General features: G+C 44.2%; 1 protein-coding gene across 1 annotated transcript; it reads right to left on the reverse strand.

Annotated features, from left to right (window-relative positions):
* Positions 1–1,662: 1,662 nt before the first annotated feature.
* On the reverse strand, positions 1,663–25,653 carry TECTB (tectorin beta). The gene is made up of 10 exons (XM_063963793.1): positions 25,452–25,653; positions 23,917–24,107; positions 22,505–22,647; positions 22,330–22,402; positions 19,157–19,260; positions 16,738–16,821; positions 16,265–16,427; positions 13,292–13,361; positions 11,629–11,661; positions 1,663–1,953 (listed from the first exon to the last, which is right to left on the reverse strand). The coding sequence occupies exons 1-10, from the start codon at positions 25,525–25,527 to the stop codon at positions 1,901–1,903; spliced, it is 990 nt and encodes a 329-aa protein (XP_063819863.1). The 5' UTR covers positions 25,528–25,653; the 3' UTR covers positions 1,663–1,900.
* Positions 25,654–27,259: the final 1,606 nt, after the last annotated feature.

The following is a 27,259-nucleotide window of genomic DNA, read 5'->3' on the forward strand; positions in this document are numbered from 1 at the left end:
GGGGCACATTCATCATGAAAAAATGTGAACTGAGAATTTTTAGTTTTTAATTCTCAGCCTTTTCATTCACAGTTTTTTCAGTATTCATCATTCTTGCATATTATATGTATCACTTCTGAAAAACTGCAGAAACAGCTGTTCGGAAAGTTATATTTTTCTCCTGAGCTGCACAGTACTCAGTCCAGTCCCCCATGATCTTGTCCCTTACTGCCAGGTCTCCTAGGGTCCTTCCTGCTGCAGAGGTCCACCCGCCGGCACCTTATTGCTGGGTCTGCCTAACAAAATTAAGGCATTCATTTGTATATGATATATAAGAGTACTACGGTAAGTCAAACTTAGTATGAAACACTTTCTCAGCCTACTGAGCCTAGACTACTAATGATATATGGGAGTACTATGGTAAGTCAGACTCAGTATGTAACACATTCTCAGCCTACTGAGCCTAGACTACTAATGATATATGGGAGTACTATGGTAAGTCAGACTTAGTATGAAACACTTTCTCAGCCTACTGACCCTAGACTACTAAACACATAGTTAAAGTTGTGCAAACATCTCAAGGGAATTTTAGAGAAAAATTCTTCAGGAAAATCCATTACTGTATCATTAAACTATTTGCAAAACTTATGACATCACCCAGCAGGTGCACACGTGTATTTATTACTCACTGACACATTTACAGTACCTGTTTCCACTTTATCTCTCTCCAAGGCTTCATACATCTCCTCCTAAGGGGTCTATTTACTAAGGCATTGGACAGAGATAAAGTAGACAGAGATTTAAAGTAGCAGCCAATCAGCTACTAACTGCCATGTTACAGGCTGTGTTTGAACAATGGCAGTTAGGAGCTGATAACCTGTTACTTTATCTTTTTTTCCACTTTATCTCTCTCTAATGCTTAGGGAATAGACCCCTTTATCTCTTAAGGGGAAATGTATCAATCCTTGAACAGAGATAGTTAAGAACTGATCCAAAGCAATCTATCAGTGTGTAAGGGCTGGATGTACTATCCCACCACTTATCGGGTACATAGTACATACCAGGTTAATAATGCCGGTATGTGTACCTAGAACTGTGAATAGAATCACAAAGGCAGCTCTCCCGAAAAGAGCTTGATTTTGTGATTGTAGGACTTCCATGTGGCAGAAATAATTGTGAACATTAGGGGTAATTCTGAGTTGATCGCAGCAGCAAATTTGTTAGCAGTTGGGCAAAACCATGTGCACTGCAGGTGGGGCAGATGTAACATGTGCAGAGAGAGTTAGATTTGGGTGGGTTATATTGTTTCTGTGCAGGGTAAATACTGGCTGCTTTATTTTTACACTGCAATTTAGATTTCAGTTTGAACACACCCCGCCCAAATCTAATTCTCTCTGCACGTGTTACTTCTGCCCCAACCCCCCCTGCAGTGCACATGGTTATGCCCAATTGCTAACAAATTTGCTGCTGCAACCAACTCTGAATTACCCCCTAAGACCATCAGGATATGACCTTTGGTAGAAGTAGATAAACATTAAAAATATAATTTAAGAAAAGAGAAAAAAGTTCCTAATATACATATAATAATATCTCAGAAGCCTACTTATTATACTTTGCCTTTAGCATTTACAAATGAGGAGAAGACGCACAAAGTTGAAAAAACCTATTTAAATTTAATGCACCATTGTGAAAGAGATAGGAGAAGACTCAGAACATAATAAGGATCTGAAGGTTCCGTCTCATAGATAATGTTTGGTCTAGAACATGTTCCAGTCTCAGGCTGTGTACAGGAACGGTGCCATGAAATCTGGTCTGAGGCACATCTGAAGAAGCCACTTTCCTGAGGGCAGGTTCATGATTGTAATAGAGTGGACCATTCATGTCCATGTGTCTGACGGGGTTCCTCTGAGGTTGTTGAGTCTTAGGAGAGCATCCTGCAGACCCCCACAGTCAGGAGCAGGTGGTACACCACAACTGGGGAAAGAAAGAGTAGTAAGACATTACTGTGGAGCCCGGAGACTTAGGGACCCGCCTTCCAGCTTACATCTGCATCAGTGCATAACGGCAAGGTAAGAACTAGCTGCAATGTACTGAATAAAGCACGGGACAGTCTACAAACTAGACTGTATGATACTAATGTATACATTGTATTAAAAACACTAGATCGTGGCAAGTAGTTTGAAGATTGTCGCTTTCTACCAGCTGTCCACCTTGCATTCATTGCGTACAGCAAATATGTTACACAGAGCACATGGGGAAGCAGAGAGTGTCTGAGGTCAAACAGTGCGGAAAGCAGGAGCCACTGTGGCATAATGATAGATGGGGCACTGCAATGTGGCATAATGTGAGCTAGGGGTACTGCAATGTGGCATAATGTGAGCTGGGGGTATTGCAATGTGGCATAATGTGAGCTGGGGTACTGCAATGTGGCATAATGTGAGCTGGAGGCACTGCAATGTGGCATAATGTGAGCTGGGGCACTGCAATGTGGCATAATGTGAGCTAGGGGTACTGTAATGTGGCATAATGTGAGCTGGGGTACTGTAATGTTGCATAATGTAAACTGGGGGTACTGCAATGTGGCATAATGGGAGCTGAAGGCACTGCAATGTGTCATAATGTGAGCTGGGGCACGGCAATATGGCATACTGTGGGCTGGGGTACTGCGATGTGGCATAATGTGAGCTGGGGCACTGCAATGTGGCATAATGTGAGCTGGGGTACTGTAATGTTGCATAATGTAAGCTGGGGGTCCTGCAATGTGGCATAATGTGAGCTGGGGTACTGCAATGTGGCATAATGGGTGCTGGAGGCACTGCAATGTGGCATAATGTGAGCTGGGGCACTGCAATGTGGCATAATGTGAGCTAGGGGTACTGTAATGTTGCATAATGTAAGCTGGGGGTACTGCAATTTGGCATAATGGGAGCTGGAGGCACTGCAATGTCGCATAATGTGAGCTGGGGCACTGCAATATGGCATACTGTGGGCTGGGGTACTGCGATGTGGCATAATGTGAGCTGGGGGCACTGCAATGTGGCATAATGTAAGCTGGGGTACTACAATGTGGCATAATGTGAGCTGGGGTAGTGTAATGTGGCATAATATAAGCTGGAGGTACTGCAATGTGGCATAATGTAAGCTGGGGGCACTGTAATGTGGCATAATGTGAGCTGGGGGCACTGAAATGTGGCATAATGTGAGCTGGGGTACTGTAATGTGGCATAATGTAAGCTGGGGGCACTGTAATGTGGCATAATGTGAGCTGGGGTACTGTAATGTGGCATAATGTAAGCTGGGGGCACTGCAATGTGGCATAATGTGAGCTGGGGTACTGCAATGTGGCATAATGGGAGCTGGAGGCACTGCAATGTGGCATAATGTGAGCTGGGGGCACTGCAATATGACATACTGTGGGCTGGGGTACTGCGATGTAGCATAATGTGAGCTGTGGTAGTGAAATATGGCATAATGTAAGCTGGGGTACTACAATGTTGCATAATGTGAGCTGGGAGCACAGCAATGTGGCATAATCTGAGCTGGAGCACTGCAGCATGGCACACTGTGAGCTGGGAGAACTGCAGTGTGGCATAATGTGAGCTTGGGTACTGTAATGTGGCATAATGTGAGCTGGGGTACTGCAATATGACATACTGTGGGCTGGGGTACTACAATGTTGCATAATGTGAGCTGGGAGCACAGCAATGTGGCATAATCTGAGCTGGAGCACTGCCGCATGGCACACTGTGAGCTGGGAGAACTGCAGTGTGGCATAATGTGAGCTTGGGTACTGCAATGTGGCATAATGTGAGCTGGGGTACTGCAATGTGGCATAATGTGAGCTGGGGTACTGCAATGTGGCATAATGTAAGTTGGGGCACTGCAATGTGGCATAATGTGAGCTGGGTGCACTGCAGTGTGGCATAATGTTAGGGCTACTGTAATGTGACATAATGTAATCTGGGGGTACTGCAATGTGGCATAATGTGAGCTGGGGTACTGCAATGTGGCATAATGGGAGCTGGAGGCACTGCAATGTGGCATAATGTGAGTTGGGGGCACTGCAATATGACATACTGTGGGCTGGGGTACTGCGATGTAGCATAATGTGAGCTGGGCTACTGTAATGTTGCATAATGTGAGCTGGGGAAGTGTAATGTGGCATAATGTTAGCTGGGGGTACTGCAATGTGGCATAATGTGAGCTGGGGTACTGCAATGTGGCATAATGTGAGCTGGGGTACTGCAATGTGGCACACTGTGAGCTGGGGTACTGCAATATAGCATAATGTGAGCTGGGGCACTGCAATATAGCATAATGTGAGCTGGGGGCACTGCAATGTGGCATAATGTGGGCTGGGGTACAGCAATGTGGCATAATGTGAGCAGGGGCATTGCAATGTGGCATAATGTAAGCTGATGTACAGCAATGTGGCATAATGTGAGTTGGGGTACTGCAGTGTGGCATAATGTGAGCTAGGGCACTGCAATGTGGCATAATGTAAGCTGGGGCACTGCAATGTGGCATAATGTGAGCTGGGGGCACTGCAATGTGGCATAATGTGAGCTGGGGGTACGGCAATGTGGCATAATGTGAGTTAGGGCTACTGTAATGTGGCATAATGTGAGCTGGGGTACTGTAATGTGGCATAATGTAAGCTGGGGGTACTGCAATGTGGCATAATGTGAGCTGGGGTACTGCAATGTGGCACAATGGGAGCTGGAGGCACTGCAATGTGGCATAATGTGAGCTGGGGGCACTGCAATATGACATACTGTGGGCTGGGGTACTGCGGTGTAGCATAATGTGAGCTGTGGTACTGCAATACGGCATAATGTAAGCTGGGGTACTACAATGTGGCATAATGTGAGCTGGGATCACAGCAATGTGGCATAATGTGAGCTGGAGCACTGCAACATGGCACACTGTGAGCTGGGAGAACTGCAGTGTGGCATAATGTGAGCTTGGGTACTGCAATGTGGCATAATGTGAGCTGGGGTACTGCAATGTGGCATAATGTGAGCCGGGGTACTGAAGTGTGGCATAATGTGAGCTGGGGGCACTGCAATGTGGCAGGCATAATGTAAATTGGGGGCACTGCAATGTGGCATAATGTGTGCTGGGGGCACTGCAGTGTGGCATAATGTTAGGGCTACTGTAATGTGACATAATGTAAGCTGGGGTACTGCAATGTGGCATAATGTGAGCTGGGGTACTGCAATGTGGCATAATGTGAGCTGGGGTACTGCAATGTGGCATAATGTGAGCTGTGGTACTGCAATGTGGCACACTGTGAGCTAGAAGTACTTCAATGTGACATAATGGTAGCTTGGGTACTGCTATGTGGCATAATGTGATCTGGGGCACTGCAATGTGGCATAATGTGAGATGAGGGCACTGCAATGTGGCATAATGTGAGCTGGGGTACTGTAATGTGGCATAATGTAAGCTGGGGGTACTGCAATGTGGCATAATGTGAGCTGGGGTACTGCAATGTGGCATAATGGGAGCTGGAGGCACTGCAATGTGGCATAATGTGAGCTGGGGGCACTACAATATGACATACTGTGGGCTGGGGTACTGCGATGTAGCATAATGTGAGCTGTGGTACTGCAATATGGCATATTGTGAGCTGGGATCACAGCAATGTGGCATAATGTGAGCTGGAGCACTGCAACATGGCACACTGTGAGCTGGGAGAGCTGCAGTGTGGCATAATGTGAGCTGGGGTACTGCAATGTGGCATAGTGTGAGCCGGGGTACTGCAGTGTGGCATAATGTTAGCTGGGGGCACTGCAATGTGGCATAATGTAAATTGGGGGCACTGCAATGTGGCATAATGTGAGCTGGGGCACTGCAGTGTGGCATAATGTTAGGGCTACTGTAATGTGACATAATGTAAGCTGGGGTAATGCAATGTGGCATAATGTGAGCTTAGGTACTGCAATGTGGCATAATGTAAGCTGGGGTACTGCAATGTGGCATAGTGTGAGCCGGGGTACTGCAATGTGGCATAATGTGAGCTGGGGTACTGCAATGTGGCATAATGTGAGCTGGGGTACTGCAATGTGGCATAATGTGAGCTGGGGTACTGCAATGTGGCATTATGTGAGCTGGGGTACTGCAATGTGGCATTATGTGAGCTGGGGTACTGCAATGTGGCATTATGTGAGCTGGGGTACTGCAATGTGGCATAATGTGAGCTGGGGTACTGCAATGTTGCACACTGTGAGATTGGTGTACTGCAATGTGGCATAATGTGAGCTGGGGTACTGCAATGTTGCACACTGTGAGATTGGTGTACTGCAATGTGGCATAGTGTGAGCCGGGGTACTGCAATGTGGCATAATGTGAGCTGGGGTACTGCAATGTGGCATAATGTGAGCTGGGGTACTGCAATGTGGCATAATGTGAGCTGGGGTACTGCAATGTGGCATAATGTGAGCTGGGGTACTGCAATGTTGCACACTGTGAGATTGGGGTACTGCAATGTGGCATAATGTGAGCTGGGGTACTGCGATTTGGCATAATGTGAGCTGGGGTACTGCAATGTGGCATAATGTGAGCTGGGGTACTGCAATGTGGCATAATGTGAGCTGGGGTACTGCAATGTGGCATAATGTGAGCTGGGGTACTGCAATGTTGCACACTGTGAGATTGGTGTACTGCAATGTGGCATAATGTGAGCTGGGGTACTGCAATGTGGCATAATGTGAGCTGGGGTACTGCAATGTGGCATAATGTGAGCTGGGGTACTGCAATGTTGCACACTGTGAGATTGGTGTACTGCAATGTGGCATAATGTGAGCTGGGGTACTGCAATGTGGCATAATGTGAGCTGGGGTACTGCAATGTGGCATAATGTGAGCTGGGGTACTGCAATGTTGCACACTGTGAGATTGGTGTACTGCAATGTGGATTTATGTGAGCTGGGTTACTGCAATGTGGCATAATGTGAGCTGGGAGTACTGCGATTTGGCATAATGTGAGCTGGGGTACTGCAATGTGGATTTATGTGAGCTGGGTTACTGCAATGTGGCACACTGTGAGCTGGGAGTACTGCGATTTGGCATAATGTGAGCTGGGGTACTGCAATGTGGCACACTGTGAGCTGGGAGTAGTGCAGTGTGGTATAATGTGAGCTTGGGGCAGGTCCGCTCTCAAGGTGGGGCGGTGGGTACTCCGGGCCTGGACTGAGATGGGGCCCGTGTGCTTGTAGTCAGGTTCAAGGACGCAGGTCAGGTGCCTGCCTACGCATCGGCAGGCAGCAACGGAGGGAGAGGCAGAGCCGCGTTCTGCGGCCATATTCTCAATACAGAGCCGGGCATGAGCCAATCAGACTCACAATCCCACCTGTGTGTAGAGACTCAGGGCGGGATGTACTGACCTGTCCGCCACGTTAACTGCTTTACTCTGCGCTTCCCTGATATTGGGGGTAATTCCAAGTTGATCGCAGCAGGAAATTTTTTAGCAGTTGGGCAAAACCATGTGCACTGCAGGGGGGCAGATATAACATGTGCAGAGAGAGTTAGATTTGGGTGGGTTATTTTGTTTCTGTGCAGGGTAAATACTGGCTGCTTTATTTTTACATTGCAAATTAGATTGCAGATTGAACACACCCCACCCAAATCTAACTCTCTCTGCACATGTTATATCTGCCCCACCTGCAGTGCACATGGTTTTGCCCAACTGCTAAAAAATTTCCTGCTGGGATCAACTTGGAATTACCCCCATTTCTCCACTGTAACCTGCGTTACATGCGTAAACAAGGAGCAAATAATAGCTCCTGATTGGCTGCCGGTCCGTGAGCTCCGAAAGGCAGCTCCTGATTGGCTGCCGGTCTGTGAGCACCGATTGGCTCCGGCCGGCCCTGTATTAAGAATATGGCCGCGGGTCGTGGCTCTGCTTCTGTCCCTCCGTGGCTGCATACCCCCTGATCCTTACTACAACCATCCAGGCCCACTAAAAATTGTAAAGTTTGGGGAATGCAGGGAAGGGTGGGGAGCTGACACTGTGTGTGGTGGGTGGTGAGTGAAGGGGGGCAGCCATGCCTTGTGAGGGTTAGTCCCGGGCCCCATCATTTCTTAGGGCAGTTCTGGCTAGGGGTACTGCAATGTAGCATAATGTGAGCTAGGGCACTGCAATGTGGCATACTGTGAGCTGGGGTACTGCAATGTGGCATAATGTGAGCTGGGGAACTGCAATGTAGCATAATGTGAGCTGGGGTACTGCAATGTGGCATAATGTGAGCTAGGACACTGCAATGTGGCATAATGTGAGCTAGGGGTACTGCAATGTGGCATAATGTGAGCTGGGGCACTGCAATGTGGAATAATGTGAGCTGGGGCACTGCAATGTGGCATAATGTGAGCTGGGGCACTGCAATGTGGCATAATGTGAGCTGGGGCACTGCAATGTGGCATAATGTGAGCTGGGGCACTGCAATGTGGCATAATGTGAGCTGGGGCACTGCACTGTGGCATAATGAGGCTCATTCAGGTGCGGCTGTTCTTGCTGCTGCTGTTGCTATCTTTTACCATACGCAATTGTGATTATATGCTAATATGGGCAGGAGCTAACCTGAGCATAGGGACGCACACTGCTGTTGCATCGGTTCTGTCGGGCGGCGTATAGTTGCTGATACATCGGTACCATCCTCACAAACCAGGTCATGACGCAGAGCCTGAGTGCCTCTGTAGACGCGCAGGTGGAGCTGCTCTCCCGGGATGCTGAGAGCTCTCCAGTAGCAAGTATGATCGCAACTGCTAATTAATGCACGCCCAGAAAACGGCATCTGAACGGCGATGATACGCCTGCGTTTACCTGACCACTCCCCAAACCACTCTGTGACTAATGCCTCGGTGCAGCTGCCATCACAATTCAAATGCCGCGCATGTGCACCGAGGCTCGGACGCATGCGCAGTAAGAAAACATTGACTGACGCGCCCACAACTGAATGAGCCTCAATGTGAACTGGAGGCACTGCAGTGTGTTTTCAGTTGCGTCTTTTGCACCTAGTATAGGGCAGATGCAAATGCGCACCCATAATGGTAATTAGTAGGAATCCAGGTGTACGCATATGCGCAGTCACACTGCGAGATGCGTTCAACCCTGGATACGCGTGAATATACACATTCTTTCCATGTGCGTTTTTTTGGAGCAACAGATGCATAATTTACTTGAAACTCTGCACCAGTCCCAATACTGATAAACTCATAGCAGGTGTGTTTGTGAGTCTGTACACACAGGTCTGATGTTGAGGGCGGGATGTACTAACCTGTCACGTTAATTGCTTTATTCTGCGCTCCCCTTACCCCCACCCCACCCCGGCACTATTATTTGCTCCTTGTTTACGCATGTAACGCAGGTTACAGTGGACAATGGGGGTAATTCCAAATTGATCCCAGCAGGAAATTTTTTAGCAGTTGGGCAAAACCATGTGCACTGCAGGTGGGGCAGATGTAACATGTGCAGAGAGAGTTAGATTTGGGTGTGGTGTGTTCAATCTGCAATCTAAATTGCAGTGTAAAAATAAAGCAGCCAGTATTAACCATGCACAGAAACAACAGAAACAATATAACCCACCCAAATCTAACTCTCTCTGCACATGTTATATCTGCCCCCCCTGCAGTGCACATGGTTTTGCCCAACTGCTAAAAAATTTCCTGCTGCGATCAACTTGGAATTACCCCCAATATCAGGGAAGCGCAGAGTAAAACAGTTAACGTGGCGGACAGGTCAGTACATCCCGCCCTGAGTCTCTACACACAGGTGTGATTGTGAGTCTGTACACACAGGTGGGATTGTGAGTCTGTACACACAGGTGGGATTGTGAGTCTGTACACACAGGTGGGATTGCGAGTCTGTACACACAGGTGGGATTGTGAGTCTGTACACACAGCTCAGGAAAGCACAGAGCTGCTACACGTCCATGACACTCCCACAAGACAACAGCTCAGTGCGTACTTGCCAACCCTACTGGAAGCTGCAAGAGACCAGAGCCGTAACTAGTGTGTGCCAGCGGTGCCCTGCACACAGCACATATGCACTGTAGGCGCAGTACCGCCGGCAACACCCGTAGTTTCAGTGTGCTATGCAGCGGCGGGCAGCAATGCCCGATCCCACCCCACACCCACTGCCTTGAGCTTATACACAGGGCCGTTCTAGTCCTTGTGGTGCCCTGGGCGAAAATAGGGGCGTGGCTTCATAAATGGGCGTGGTCAGGTATGCCCCCTGTAGAGTTGTGCTCCCGTTTGTGCCCCCTGTAGAATTGTGCCCCATTTGTGCCCCCTGTAGACTTGTGCCCCCGTTTGTGCCCCCTGTAGACTTGTGCCCCCTGTAGAGCTGTGCCCCCGTTTGTGCCCCCTGTAGGGCTGTGCCCCCGTTTGTGCCCCCAGTAGAGCTGTGCCCCCGTTTGTGCCGCTTACCAAAAAAAATAAATAATAATAATTAATACTCACTCCTGATTCCCAACCACTGCTTACCTCCATCTCCGGCTGCCGGCGCCGCTCCTCTGATCTATGGGAGAGACGGACGTCTTTCTCATAGCACAGCATAGACACTAGAGGTCAATTATGACCCCTAGTGTCTATGTGCCGTTCCCACAATGCCGTGCGGTGCATCGCGCACCGCACAGCTGTGACAGCACAGCACCGGGGGGCACCACCAGAAGCGGATCTTGCTACGGCGGCGCCCTCCGGAAGGCGGCACCCCGAGCAAAAATCCTGTGTGCCCGTAGCAAGATCTGCTACTGCTTATACTGCAGCCCAGACACCCCCTACCCTGACGGGAGGCTAAACTGAGCCGCGGACAATACTGCCCGATCCCACCCCACACCCACTGCTGCCGCCGCTGGAGAATGCAGTGAGCCGCGCGGACTATAATGTCCGATCCCCGCCACCAGAGCATCAATCTGTCAATCTCCTTGCGAACTCCCGTTCGAATGGATCCTTCACACAAACCCATCGCAGAGCGGCGATCCCCGTTGCAGCCGTTCGTTGCGCCTGCGCATTGCGGTGCATATGCATGCGCAGTTCGGATCTTATCGCCCGCTGTGCGAAAACGTATATAGGAATCTATATAACGGTATCCGGTCTCTAGGTCGACCACACTTAGGTCGACATGCATTATGTCAACGTGGTTTCTATGTCGATGTGGACACTAGGTCGACATGACAAAAGGTCGACATGAGTTGTTGTTGTTTTTTTTCCTTAATTTTTTAATTTAAAATTTTTTGGAACTTTTTCATACTTTACTATCCACGTGGACTACGATTGGGAATAGTAACCTGTACCAAGCGCAGCGGTAGCGGACTGAGGCACCTTGCCCGAAGCTGCGAAGGTGCACTAATTGGGGTTCCCGGTCACTCTACGAAGAAAATGACACAAAAAAAACCTCATGTCAAACTTTTGTCATGTCAACATTGTACATGTCGACCTAATGCTTGTGTCGACCTATTTCAGGTGTCGACTTAGTTACTGTTGACCAATAGTGGTTGACCTAAACACTGTCGACCTAAGTCTGGTCGACTCTATGATCTACACCCCTATATAACGTAATCTTTACTGCTGTAGTATAATAAGATCACACATCTATCCCAGCAATGCCATAGAGAACCCTGATATTACTTTCATTGCATCATTACATTACCTGCAAGATCGGGAAGCCTCAGGGATCCAGAACCTGCACACAGGGAAAGATAAATAATGATTTACTGCCTGACTGCTACAACGTTGACACTTGTGGTTACCATTCTCGTGGCATTAGTGACATGCATTTGCTCTTTGGAACAGTAACTACTACTGTAATTATCTATGGCCCTCATTCCGAGTTGATCGGTCGCAAGGCGAATTTAGCAGAGTTACACACGCTAAGCCGCCGCCTACTGGGAGTGAATCTTAGCTTCTTAAAATTGCGACCGATGTATTCGCAATATTGCGATTACTAACTACTTAGCAGTTTCAGAGTAGCTTCAGACTTACTCTGCCTGTGCGATCATTTCAGTGCTTGTCGTTCCTGGTTGACGTCACAAACACACCCAGCGTTCGCCCAGGCACTCCCACCGTTTCCCCGGCCACTCCTGCGTTTTTTCCGGAAACGGTAGCGTTTTCAGCCACACGCCCCTGAAACGCCGTGTTTCCGCCCAGTAACACCCATTTCCTGTCAATCACATTACGATCGCCGGAGCGAAGAAAAAGCCGTGAGTAAAAATACTATCTTCATAGTAAAGTTACTTGGCGCAGTCGCAGTGCGAACATTGCGCATGCGTACTAAGCGGATTTTCACTGCGATGCGATGAAAAATACCGAGCGAACAACTCGGAATGAGGGCCTATATTTTGCTTTATGCATCTTTTCATATCATTCATTTTACTCTTTTAATTGAATAGCTGTTTTGCAAAGCTCTGAATAGTTCTGTGACACTGACCACACACACATGTAGTTACTGTACACAATGGAGGTCATTCTGACCCGATCGGGTCAGAACTGTGTATGTGCTGGCGCCGAAGGCCTTCGGGTCACTACGATCGCCTCTGCCTGATTGACAGGCAGAGGCGGTCGCTGGGCGGGAGAGGGCGGAACGGCGGTGTTTGGCCGCCGTTTCGTGGGAGCGGTCCGGCCAACGCAGGCGTGGCCGGACCGAACGGGGGGCGGCCCGCAGCAGCTGCGTGACGTCACACGCAGCCGCTGCGGGCCGGGGAGCGATGAGTAGCTCCCGGCCAGCACGCAAAAGCTGCGCTGATCGGGAGCTACTCTTGTAGTGCAAAGGCATCGCCGCTGTGCGATGCCTTTGCACTTCTGCGGACTAGCCCTGTGCTGGGAGTCCCCCCGCGTGTCAGTGTGAATGATCGTAGCTGTGCTAAATTTAGCACAGCTACGATCATCTCGGAATGACCCCCAATATGTCACACGTGGAACACGTCGGCCACTAAACTGATTTTTAGACCACATTTTGCACTCCCTCAGCTCGTCAGAATAAAAAGCTTTAAGGCTGCTGCCCTTCCTTTGGTAACTATGGGGCAAATTTATCAAGCCTGGAGAAGTGATAAAGCAGTGATAAGTGCAAGGTGATAACGCATCAGCCAATCAGCTCCTACCTGTCATTTTTCAAATCCAGAATGATTGGCTGGTGCGTTATCACTGCTTTATCATTTCTTCAGGCTTAATACATCTGCCCCTATGCCCTGATTACTCCTGACTGTGAATGGGGATTGGATTGTGCGCTATTTAGGAATATACCTACAGTATTTTACCCATATGCCATACAGTGATACCGCAGAGGGGTTAGCACTCCTGCAATGGGGGATACTCACTGCGGACAACAAATTCCGCCACCAGGACGCCGCCCGTCTGTTCTTTTTGTTGCTTTCGTTTCCCACATATCTGATAATGGAGAAAGAGTAGGGATTATTCCAATGTGTAATGTGTATGTAACATTATACATCATGTGCTGGGCTCTGACAATATATATTCAACTAGTACAATATGAAGATGTATGCACATATCAGCTGTACAGGATCAGTAACATGTACACGTCAGCTGTAGATTATTAGACACATGTACATGCCAGCTGTAGATTATTAGACACATGTACATGCCAGTTGTAGATTATTAGACACATGTACATGCCAGTTATAGATTATTAGACACATGTACACGCCAGCTATAGATTATCAGACACATGTACATGCCAGCTGTAGATTATTAGACACATGTACACGCCAGCTGTAGATTATTAGACACATGTACATGCCAGCTATAGATTATTAGACACATGTACACGCCAGCTGTAGATTATTAGACACATGTACATGCCAGTTATAGATTATTAGACACATGTACACGCCAGCTATAGATTATCAGACACATGTACATGCCAGCTGTAGATTATTAGACACATGTACACGCCAGCTGTAGATTATTAGACACATGTACATGCCAGCTATAGATTATTAGACACATGTACACGCCAGCTATAGATTATCAGACACATGTACATGCCAGCTGTAGATTATTAGACACATGTACACGTCAGCTGTAGATTATCAGACACATGTACACGTCAGCTGTAGATTAACAGACACATGTACACGCCAGCTGTAGATTATCAGACACATGTACACGTCAGCTGTAGATTATCAGACACATGTACACGTCAGCTGTAGATTATCAGACACATGTACACGCCAGCTGTAGATTATTAGACACATGTACATGCCAGCTGTAGATTATTAGACACATGTACATGCCAGTTATAGATTATTAGACACATGTACACGCCAGCTATAGATTATCAGACACATGTACATGCCAGCTGTAGATTATTAGACACATGTACACGCCAGCTGTAGATTATTAGACACATGTACATGCCAGCTATAGATTATTAGACACATGTACACGCCAGCTATAGATTATCAGACACATGTACATGCCAGCTGTAGATTATTAGACACATGTACACGTCAGCTGTAGATTATCAGACACATGTACACGTCAGCTGTAGATTATCAGACACATGTACACGCCAGCTGTAGATTATCAGACACATGTACACGTCAGCTGTAGATTATCAGACACATGTACACGTCAGCTGTAGATTATCAGACACATGTACACGCCAGCTGTAGATTATCAGACACATGTACACGCCAGCTGTAGATTATCAGACACATGTACATGCCAGCTGTAGATTATCAGACACATGTACACGCCAGCTGTAGATTATCAGACACATGTACACGCCAGCTGTAGATTATCAGACACATGTACATGCCAGCTGTAGATTATCAGACACATGTACATGCCAGCTGTAGATTATCAGACACATGTACACTCCAGCTGTAGATTATCAGACACATGTACACTCCAGCTGTAGATTATCAGACACATGTACACGCCAGCTATAGATTATCAGACACATGTACACGCCAGCTGTAGATTATCAGACACATGTACATGCCAGCTGTAGATTATCAGACACATGTACACTCCAGCTGTAGATTATCAGACACATGTACACTCCAGCTGTAGATTATCAGACACATGTACACGCCAGCTGTAGATTATTAGACACATGTACATGCCAGCTATAGATTATCAGACACATGTACACGCCAGCTATAGATTATCAGACACATGTACATGCCAGCTGTAGATTATCAGACACATGTACACTCCAGCTGTAGATTATCAGACACATGTACACTCCAGCTGTAGATTATCAGACACATGTACACGCCAGCTGTAGATTATCAGACACATGTACACTCCAGCTGTAGATTATCAGACACATGTACATGCCAGCTGTAGATTATCAGACACATGTACACTCCAGCTGTAGATTATCAGACACATGTACATGCCAGCTGTAGATTATCAGACACATGTACACGCCAGCTGTAGATTATTAGACACATGTACATGCCAGCTGTAGATTATCAGACACATGTACACTCCAGCTGTAGATTATCAGACACATGTACACGCCAGCTGTAGATTATCAGACACATGTACACTCCAGCTGTAGATTATTAGACACATGTACATGCCAGCTGTAGATTATTAGACACATGTACACGCCAGCTGTAGATTATCAGACACATGTACATGCCAGCTGTAGATTATCAGACACATGTACACTCCAGCTGTAGATTATCAGACACATGTACACTCCAGCTGTAGATTATCAGACACATGTACATGCCAGCTGTAGATTATCAGACACATGTACACGCCAGCTGTAGATTATCAGACACATGTACACTCCAGCTGTAGATTATCAGACACATGCACACGCCAGCTGTAGATTATCAGACATATATACACGCCAGCTGTAGATTATCAGACACATGTACACGCCAGCTGTAGATTATCAGACACATGTACACTCCAGCTGTAGATTATCAGACACATGTACACGCCAGCTGTAGATTATCAGACACATGTACACGCCAGCTGTAGATTATCAGACACATGCACACGCCAGCTGTAGATTATCAGACACATGTACACGCCAGCTATAGATTATCAGACACATGTACACGCCAGCTGTAGATTATCAGACACATGTACACGCCAGCTGTAGATTATCAGACACATGCACACGCCAGCTGTAGATTATCAGACACATGTACATGCCAGCTGTAGATTATCAGACATATATACACGTCAGCTGTAGATTATCAGACACATGTAGACTCCAGCTGTAGATTATCAGACATATATACACGCCAGCTGTAGATTATCAGACACATGTATACTCCAGTATATAGAATAACACGTACGACGGGGCAGGAGAACTTCTCGCTGTCGCACAGGTAGGTCTCGCAGTGCAGCCAGACTTTGGATAACTTTGGGACGTTCTGAAAACGGAAGGCGTTAAACTGAAATGTAGCCCGGCTGTTCTTCCCGTTCTCGTGCACCAGAACCGTGTCATCCGACGCGCACCTGTAATGAGAATATATATTCATTGCATACCCACCTGGCCTGGCTGGCGGAATAGTAGGGTTCGCAAGAACCTGAGAGCTATCTCTAATGAGGACTTATCGCGTGGTATCAGGAGGTATAAGAAGGAGGTTGGTGGTTCTGGTCATGCACAAAAAGGACATCTCTTGGGCCCCTATTCTCTGTAGCTAATATGGTCATAAAACAAATTATAGAACCCCCCTCCCCCACAACACTGTCCCAGCCACCATACTGCAGTGTGTGCCGCCCAATTACACGCATCTGGATTGGGTTTGAAGATCAGACATCTTACCCTTTACTGATTAGCTGCCACTGGATGTGATAGGCGTAATCCGGGGACGGCGTTGCCCAGCAATAGTTCAGCACCACCTTGAACCTAACAACAAATATTCACAATAAGTTATAATAAATTACCAATTTGTCATTTATCCCAACATTTACCCTGTTGTGTTGCTGGTAGGAGAGGATGACGCATCATTACACCATACATACAAAGCCGACTGTATGAGCACCTGGTCAGAAGCCGCACAAGCATTGAGTGTGTGAAACCTTACAAATAGAGAAGTGGAATGGTGATAAGGAGGGCAGGGGTGCTGAGAGGGGCGGACATTTTTGGTCATTTGGACAACGCTTGTGTGCAAAGTTACTCTGATGATCGGTCCGGCTGTTCTAGGCGAATCAGACTGCAAATGGCAGCTTGTACAGGCCCAAAGCGGCCATAAACATCCTGTGCAATATGGCATGGTGTCTAGTGGGCTGGTGTAACAGATTGTTTTACAATAACCTTCTGACTGTGATGGTTGCCTGACCACACTTATTGGGGATGATGCAAAGTTGTTTGTAAAAAGTTACTAAATGACTAAAAAAAAAAAAAAAAAGCAAAGAAACCACAAAAATAACGTTCTCTCCCCGTATGCCTTACTGTATACATCTGGAGATGAGCCCAGAACTCTTATCGGCAGCGTATGTGTGCATATGGCATATGGTCTCAGCCTACGTCAGCCCAATGCTTCCCCGATTTGCCCACTGTGAATCTGCAAAAAAAGCACTACACACCTGTGCCACAGGTCCAATGCAACATCAGGCCCATAGTGTTTGGACATTCGACCCATAAACTCTCCCCCCAGTCGTTAGCACAAACCATGATCAATGTCACACATGTGGGTGGAAATAATAGATGTGCACCACCGGGTGGTACACATGGGTTTTTACTACTATTGAAGATGGTTGCACACACACACAGGTCTCCGACAATCACATCCCCCCTGAGATGATCAATTAGGAACCAACCAAATTCATCAGGTCATTACCTGGCATTGTACTTCGTCTGGGCTGCTACTGTATATTGGGCCAGTAGACCCGTAACAATTATACTCAGTGCGCACAACTGAGCATTTATGTTGTCACATCCAAGGGTGATGTAAATAAAAATCTGCCTGGTGCACACCCCTCCTTCACTCTAATTGGCTGGAACTCATATAGGTGGCCGTGCAGTCAGATAATTGGTTTGTGTGTCTGATGGAATGAATGCCAGCCCAAATTATGATATCTGTTGAGCCTGCTGGAAGATTTCCCATGCGGGACAGCAGTGCCGTTTCTAGAGGTGGGCGAGCCTTGTGACCGCACAGGTCTCCCGCTGCTGCACTTTGTGGCTCCTTCTACTCCCCTACCTCCTTCTTCCATAGTACGCCACTCGGGGGGGGGGGCGAAGTTTTGTGGAATGATCGTGATGTCACATCGCACCGTGTCATTCCACCGTCAGCGAATGTACACCCCCTTGACAGAATGCATTCCCCTTGGTAATGAGCATTGATCCCAGAGCATAAAACCCCTGGCAACGAGTTTGTAATTTATACGTAATTAGAAGCTTTACTGTAGGGCATTTGTCATGGGCATTTCGGTGTGTGGCATAATATGGTGCAGGGGGCATAATATGGTGCAAGGGGCATCACTTTGTGGGGCTTATTATGGTGGAATGTTTTTTTTTCCTGTCGTGGCCGGGTCAGTTGCTGCTAGGTCAAAAACTGGGGTGTAAGGTAGCTGTTTCCTGCGAGACCACGCCCATTTTAACAAGACCCTGCCCCCTCGCTCTCGGCATGCTCAAAATAGGTATTTTTATGTCTATGGGTGGGTGCATTTTTGAATGTCTATGGGGGGGCACATTTTTTAATATGCTGCCTGACAAACAGATAACTGGTTGTGACCATGCACTGCACAATTATCAGCACACATTGGGGTCAGGGCCAGCTCTTCATATTTAATATTTATTATTATTTATTATCCTTTATTTATATGGCGCCACAAGGGTTCCGCAGCGCCCAATTACAGAGTTCGTAAACAAATAATCAAAACAGGAAAACTGATTTACAGCTGAAGACAATATAGGACAAGTACAGGGTAAATAAACATAGCTACAAAAGCAGATGACACTGGCTTAATGGGCAGTTGCCCATGAACCCCACAATCATAGGGGCCCAGGACACCCCCCCCCCCCCCTCTGTTCCGTAGCTTGCAACAGTGAGTAGTCCGGTGGTACTGTAGGGCAGCAGGTTCTGAGTCATCCGGCTTAAATAGGCAGCTGTCATATAGTAACTAGCAGAGCGTCCCGCCAGTGAGAAGAGGCAGCCTCAGTCCCCACCAGACACATCTGCAGCTATTACAATATATAACATGGGATATATAACATGGGATGAGCAGCTATTATATTATACCTGCTGCTTAGTCCTTTAGCTTCTACTCCAGCAAATACATCCGACCCGATGTCCGACGTCTCCACCACAAATGGAGCCTCCTTTTGGCTAGAGAACTTTGCGTTCTGACCCCAAAAAACAAACACAAAACAACAACCAGAAAGTACAAACATGACGCAGTGAGTTACACAATAATATAGAATGGGTAACACTTTCATAATTTCAATATAAAAATGATTCGCATCTTTGGTGTATATCTGCTAAATCAGGTACATTGGGGTATTACGGGGGTAATTCAGACTGGATTGCGGCAGCGATCGCAGTTTGAAGCCCTCTGCGAAGTGCACACGCGCAGCGGGTACACTGCGCGTGTACACCCCGTGAAGCCCAGTGAGAATCGAAAGCATCTCAGGGCTGCGATCGCCTGTGCCTGATTGACAGGCGGTGGCGGGGCAGGAGGGGGCGTGCCAACGGCGTTAGAACGCCGTTGGTGGGGCGTGGTCCAGACAACGCAGGCGTGTCTGGACCATTGCGGGGGTGGACTGCGGCGTCTGCATGATATCACATGTAGCTGCTGCGACCCGTGATGCGGCAGGTAGTCACCTGCCAGCACAGCTAGGATGCGCATTAGCTGCGCTGGCAGTGCGCTACTTAGCGGGTGCGAAAGTATCGCCAGCGTGCAATCAGCTCTGAATTACCTCCTACATATATAAAACAGGGGTGACAGTTTTGCCCTGGCGCTCTCACTTCTTTGTGCTCTGTATTGCAAAATATATTATATCATGGTTTTTACAATAAAATATCACCGTTATAGATTACACCTTATACAGTTATTTCAGATTCTTCTAAGGAAAAAAAAATCTTTTAAATGATAGAAAGATCAAACAAATCTGCTGATTTTAATTGCCCATGGTGTAAAAAAATGTGTTACTGTTCCATAAGAGGTATTATAAAGAAGGGATTTCTCCACTTTTAAGGAAAATCCACCATTAATTGTTTAGCAAAGGAAGAGGTTAGACATAAACATCCACAACTGGAATTGGGAGCAAAACAACAGCAACAAAAAATAGCAAAAAGAGAAGAGAAAAATAAGTAAAAGTCTGCGTGATATTTCTATAACTGCCGATGGCTGTTATAATAGTGTCTGCTCTATTAGCGGCTTCTGTGACTACTTTCATCAGTCTCTGGATTCTGATATGGGCTAAATGATCACACATGTGATATAAAGAATAGAGTTATGAGTACGCTGTCAGCGGCAGCCTGTATAGGGGTGGTCTAAACCCCTAAAATAGATAAACACAAAATGAGAAAGGATACTGGAGCCGGCTGTTAATCCAAGTAATAAAGGGACAATTACACAGTTATCAAATAAAAAATCAAAATGTAATTTATTACACTTTTATAAAAAATGAGGTCTTACACCTCTCCATCAGTAATAAAAGGTACAGTATATTGTAAAAACAATGTATAAATAGACCACTTATTTTCCCCTGAGTGGTAGTTAAACCACAAATTCTGGCTAGGGCTCAATTCCACAGTATCTCTACAAGTTCATTTAAATAATGGTATTACCAGATCTTTCAGATGCAGCCCCCTAGGTATCTCAGTTCAGTCAGAGATCCAAAAAGCAAATGGGGGTTGATTCGGGTCCAAAGGTACTAATATTTGTATAGGCCAGTGGATGCAAATGAGTCCAATTAATGCCAGGAATAAAAGTATAGGGTTCAGAGCTTCTGGTCAGCAAGAAATGAGCTCAACGCATTTCGCTGGTCCAGTAGCTGCCATGTGTAATGTGTAATAAATTACATTTAGATTTTTTATTTGATAACTGTGTAATTGTCCCTTTATTATTTGGATTAACAGCCAGCGTCAGTATCCTTTCTCAACACATGTGATATAAGCTGCATAAAAACTTCCCACATCCACGCGTCATATGGTTGCGCTTTTCCGGAGAAACGCATCATAGAAATATTATGCATCTTATATATGAGTAACTGCATGTTATATTGTTTTTTATTGCTACCTTTAAACAAATATGTTCCATTATATTATTTTGTGCGTCAATGGATAACACATACTATAATACAGGCATTCCCAACCGCGGTCCTCAAGGCACACCAACAGTGCAGGTTTTAGTGATATCCCGGCTGCAGCACAGATGGTTAAATCAAAATAACTGAGCTACTAATTAAGTCACCTGTGCTGAAGACTGGATATCACTAAAACCTGCACTGTTGGTGTGCCTTGAGGACCGTGGTTGGGAAAGCCTGCTATAATATATAATGGAGTACATTAAATAACAGCTGCTACTTTTCAATTAAAAAAAACAAAATGGCTAGTGAATATTTTATATTGGCCAAATCTATGCTATTCTATGGAGACCCAGTGGGTAAAGCATTGTTTGTAAGAACCGCTTACACTGTACATAGCATCACCCAGAAGTGGACTCTCTGTAAGTTTATTGCAATGGTATAAAGTATATACCTCCATCATATCACTGGTCTATTACAGGACCTAACTGTCTAGGAATGGGTGGAAATTAAATATAATTTTTTGTGTTAAAAACTGGTTTCACTTATGTGGCAGAAGATGGTGGAACACAGTGGATGAAGAGAAGTGGAAGATTAGCATGAATGAATATTGGGAAAGGTACAATGGCCCAGACTTCCTAAATAATTTCTCCAATGTTTTATGTTGGGCTGTCCAGTCATTTGTGAGGCCAAAACAACATCTTGTTCTGATCTAAAGCCACGCAGATATGATGGTAAATGTAGTTAGCCTATCTGTGACCATGTGGTCTTCTGACCGGACATACCTTAGACAGAGCAGCTTGGAGTGAAATAATGAAAAGAAAAAAAAACATCTTATGATAAGATATCATAACTGGTGATGAGGTGTTACACACTAATATCCTATAGAAGCTTATAGAAATAGCTAGTGACGCTGTTATCAGGAGTTGTGCCTCTTATCATAAGTTGTCTAGCATAAACTATAAAGCAAACAAACTATCCACCTGATTTAACTTCGAATGGTCTATCTATTCAACATTTTGATTTACGTTTCCTAATGTGGGATGAGATGATTTGTTGACTTGGGTGGTTATCGCAACTTGATGCGAAACGACACAAGAAGACCCTTTATACTTTGCCTCTCATAGGGAAAACACAGAAGAGGGGTAGCTTTGAAAGACTCACAGAGTAGAAATTGAGAGAGAGTTGACTTTCAAATGATCCTGAGCTCCCATTCTTCACGTGTACTGTGGCTACTCTGGAAGAAGGGAAAAAATATGTAAGACTAAAACATACATCAGTGGAACGTGCCTGGGTGATTCTTCCACGAAACGCGTCGACAGCTGAGTAACAGGCTTACCTTTGGTCAAAGGCGGCATGGCTAACCAGGTAGTTGGACTGGTAAGTGCAGGTGAAAGAATAATTCACCGGCTGGCTTTTAACGATAAGGGTGCTGTCGTTGGACACTATTGAGTTGTAAAAATGGTAGATTGGATTCTTGAACTGGGAAACATATTAAAAATAATATTTTTTAATTGTGCATTACCATGCATTGTAATGAATTTCAGTCACAGATAAGATTTGATTAACACAATGTTAATTTTGGGAAAGGGGCAGATATAGTCCTCCAATTAATTACATATTTATCAACTATTATTAACACATCCAAATTATTTTTTTTTAAAGTACAGAAAATACGTTACAAAGATAAAAAGATTACTTAGAAAGAGCAAACCGTGGCCAAACTATGGGAAATTATTATATAGGAAATAAAATACAGTACATTACATTGCGCAATCTCTCATATTACAGACATCAGTTCATTTTAAGAATATGAGAAAATGCTACACTAATAATTAGATAAATGATAATTAAATTTAGAAAAAATTACATACAGTAATGAACCACAATTGAAAGTTCATTTTGCATTTATTTATCATATAATTCCTAATGCTTAAAATAGGACTGGTCACTTAAATTATGTACTCAAACCTAACAGACTGTTGCTGACTTTTCCCAGATCCTTAAAGGTAGACACTGCTAAGTACTCCCTGCAACCACAGTAACAATCCGAGCAGTTCACAGTTTGCTTTGATGATTACAGATGTTGCTACAAAATATTCCTTAAACCTAATGTGACAGAACCACATAAACGGAGTACAGTTGAACACGCTTTATTTTCCACCTCAGGCAGGTTACACAATTCATGCTGGATTTGCAGGTCAGGTTTTACAGGCAGTCTTAAAACAACAGCACAACATTCCAAGTTCTGATAAACACAAATAGTACAGATTCCAAATGGCTCCTAACGTAACACCAGACCCCCAACCTATCGCCTGGCCACTTGCTGGCATCAGGAGCCATGACCTACTGAACAAATATATTTTTAAAGATAGCAGACAAGTAGTAGTAATTAGCCCAGCTGTGGCTTACAACAGACTCAGCGAAAACCCGGACTGGATTCCATCAGACCAGTTGCTGCTACTCCAATCTTGCAAAAGCTTGCCGTTACACATTAAGCTCATGTGGAATCATGCTGTCCCTGCCACACTGTCAAATGTCAGCAACAGTGCATCATAGTTTTCAAGTAGGCAATTTCCAGAAGTAGCTATATTTTAAGCAGAATTCTTGGATGTTGCAGTAACAATTTTCAGTGAAGTTACCCTTTAAGTAAAAAACAAACCCTACCACTGGAGTATATTTTTACTTAATACCAAGATAAAATTAAGATCTTGTAGATTGTGCAATCGGTCTGAGAACTCACATACTTACATCAGACTGTGTCGCACAGTATGACTTATTCCTTGGAGATAAATCAGGAATAGTGAATTGGTAATAGCCGGATTCAATAACCCCATTATAACAGACCCCTCCTAAAGCCAACTGGTTAATCTCCCAGCCATAAGGACACTCAGGAATTTTAGCCACAATAGATCTGGGATAACAGTGGACAATAACCACATCTAGAAAAATAAAAGCAAAAGAATAGTATCATCAAATACATTTATAAAGTAATGAATTTCATATTTAACAGTCTCATACATCCCATCGAGAGCTTTTTGCAATCTGTCTGGACCATTATGCAATACAGGTAGGTAGCACCTATCCTTGTGCATCAATGCCTATTTCCCTATAGAGTGTAAGCTTGCAAGCAGGGCCCTCCTACCTCTATGACTGTCTGTTATTACCCCGTTTTGATCTATCACTGTTGTTACCAATTGTAAAACGCAACGGAATTTGCTGCGCTATATAAGAAACTGTTAATAAATAAATAAATAATAAATGCAGTAAATTGTGTGTAATTGTAAGTTTTAGTTAAATGTTGTCAATTATTAGTGTAAAATCACAAAGACATCAAGAATATTTCCATACAAAGTACATGATTCTGAGGTGGAAGCAACTCAAAAAAAAGCAACTTTGCACCTGTTTTTTTTCCAACCATGCAGGTGGGGCAGATGTAACGCGCGGAGAGATTTAGACATGAGAGGGGGAGTTCCAAACTCAAATCTAAATTGCAGTGTAAAATTAAAGCTGCCCAGTATTTTCAGGTTGCATGCAAAAGCAGCCAGTATTTACCCTGCATGCAATAAATAAATGTATTTGCCCCCCCCCCCCCCCCCCAACCTGGTATTGCAACATTGTCTGTTCCAGATACAAAGTAACTTGCTATTTTTGCTTTGTTTCCAACTCAAATGGTTTCTCTTACATTCCTGATCCTCCAGGATAATAAGATAATCTGTACACATTGTTGTTCATCTTTCTGCCATAATGGTGGGAAAAAGCCATCTAAGCCTATTCGCTTCTGTAATGAGTCCTTCAGCGACGCAAATATTAAGTTACTGGCTACAAGTTCTGTTACGGTAAAAGAGGAAGACAAGAGAACTCAGACTATCAAAAATCAGTGACGGGTTAACTTTACTGTCTGGTTCATTTTCTATGAGAAGCCAGCGGAAACCAAATATAACAATAATCTAATTATCAACTGTGGAAGAGAAGTTATAAGAGAAATTAGCAGAGTGTCCTTTAGTTACCTTATATGGTGACTGAAAATATTTTATCAATAGTTTATTTAAGCTCTCATATATTTTGTCTTGCACTTTATTCTATTACACATTTTATAACAATAAACGAATATGCTTACATTAAATTACATGCAAATAATGATAGCCTCACATGAAAACTACCCAAAATGAAGATCTTAAATAAGGTACAAATCCTTATATATATATATATATATATATATATATATATATATATATATATATATATATTTGTATAATTGTAATAATTCAGGACAACATACACACCTGCTTTATTGGGAATGCATTTTCCTGCAGAGCTTGCAATCCAAATGGCTAACAAATTCAGTGTAAAAAGCACCATTTCTTCCAGGTATCTTTAAAAATAAATATTTTATCAAGGGAACTCCACACAATGATGAGGGGCTTCTAGAGTCTCAGAGGTGAAGGATTTTAAATTTCAATGATTCCATCCCTTGTTTTTTTGTCCTGTAAGAAATGCTGTTAAATAATAATAATAATAATAATAATAATAATAATAATAATAATAATTATTATTATTATTATTATTATTATAAAAAAAACATTTAAACAAGTAGATAGTTGACTGAGAAAGACTGCATATTCAAATTTGACTTTAATAAATATATGTTTTTTTTAAAGGGACTTTATTTAATCACATAAATGTAATAATAATAATAATAATAATAATAATAATAATGTTGTTGTTATTATTATTATTATTATTATTAATAATAATAATGATGATGTATCACAAAGTAATATAATATTCAGATACACAGACATTTTTTTCATAACTATAATAAAAAGAGTCATATTGTATATTTGGTAGAAAAATTTCAAAAATGTCAAATAAATAAATGAATTAATTATTGCATATACAGTAAATTTGAATAAATGCATAAATTAAATATCAAGTCTGTTGTTTGCCTTGCTAATCCCATCTGTAGACGGTTAGGCAGTGTATAACATGGCATACATTATATATGTGATAGTTTGCACTTATTGTATAAAGTATAACACAAAGTAGCATACTAGTGTCAACTTGTATATCTTCGGTATCTACTTTTGAAACCGTTCCCTGTTACCTTGTTTAAAAAAATAAAATAAAAAGTTTGTTCTGTCTCTAAAATAAAGAATAACTGACCTGTTAGTTTAGCGTTTTGCAATCCAGGCGCTCATGACTTCTCATTATCCACGGGCATGACCTAAATGTCTTATTTGTTATTATGCTTAAACCAGATGAGTGTTCCTGTTCTGCTCTTTCCCCTTTTATAGTCTAGAGGGTAAACAGGAGTGTTCTTCACCAGGTAAATGTCAGCTGCCAATAATGGTCTAGTGTTCAGTGTCTGAGCCCTCAGAGGTCTGTCATTGCCAAGAGCTCCCCCGTTGTGCCCAGTCTACGGAGGAGATCTTCCCTGCATTGTCTTCTCTGTTCTCTCTTTAAACAACGTTAGCTCAATCTCTTTGTCTAATTGTCATTCTATTAAATAAAAATTTAACTTTTTTTTTTTTTAGACAATAGAGGACGTTGATAAAAACTGGTGCAAAAAACAAAAGGTACTGTTGACTACAGCATCCCACGAAGTTCTCTAGTTTTCCCAGTACAGTTCAGAAAATGACAGTAAATATCTACTTACTGGCTACGGGAAAAGCCATCTCTTTCCCTAGCGCCACTCTTCATGAATTGTACATGAGTATCACATTTTGTCCTCTCCTCATACACCTAGCATCTATATGCCATACGAAGCAAGACTCCCGGCGGGCAGATGTATTAACCTGGAGAGAAAATAGAGAAGTGATGAAGAAGTGATAAGTGCAAGGTGATAACACATCAGCCAATCATTACGGATTTCAAAAATGACTGTTAGGAGTTGATTGGTTGGTGCGTTATCACCTTGCACTTGTATCACTGCTTTATCACTTCTTTATCCTTTCTCCAGGCTTAATACATCTGCTCCACAGTGGACTACAGACACTGGGTAGGAAGACACGTGATTTGTCAGTGTGCCAAATTGGTCATTTTTGTTCTGCAAAAAATTGGGTCAGCCAATGTGAGGTTCAGAGCCCAACAA

Source organism: Pseudophryne corroboree, chromosome 3 (assembly GCF_028390025.1).
Source record: "Pseudophryne corroboree isolate aPseCor3 chromosome 3, aPseCor3.hap2, whole genome shotgun sequence".
Classification (NCBI taxonomy): Eukaryota; Metazoa; Chordata; class Amphibia; order Anura; family Myobatrachidae; genus Pseudophryne; species Pseudophryne corroboree.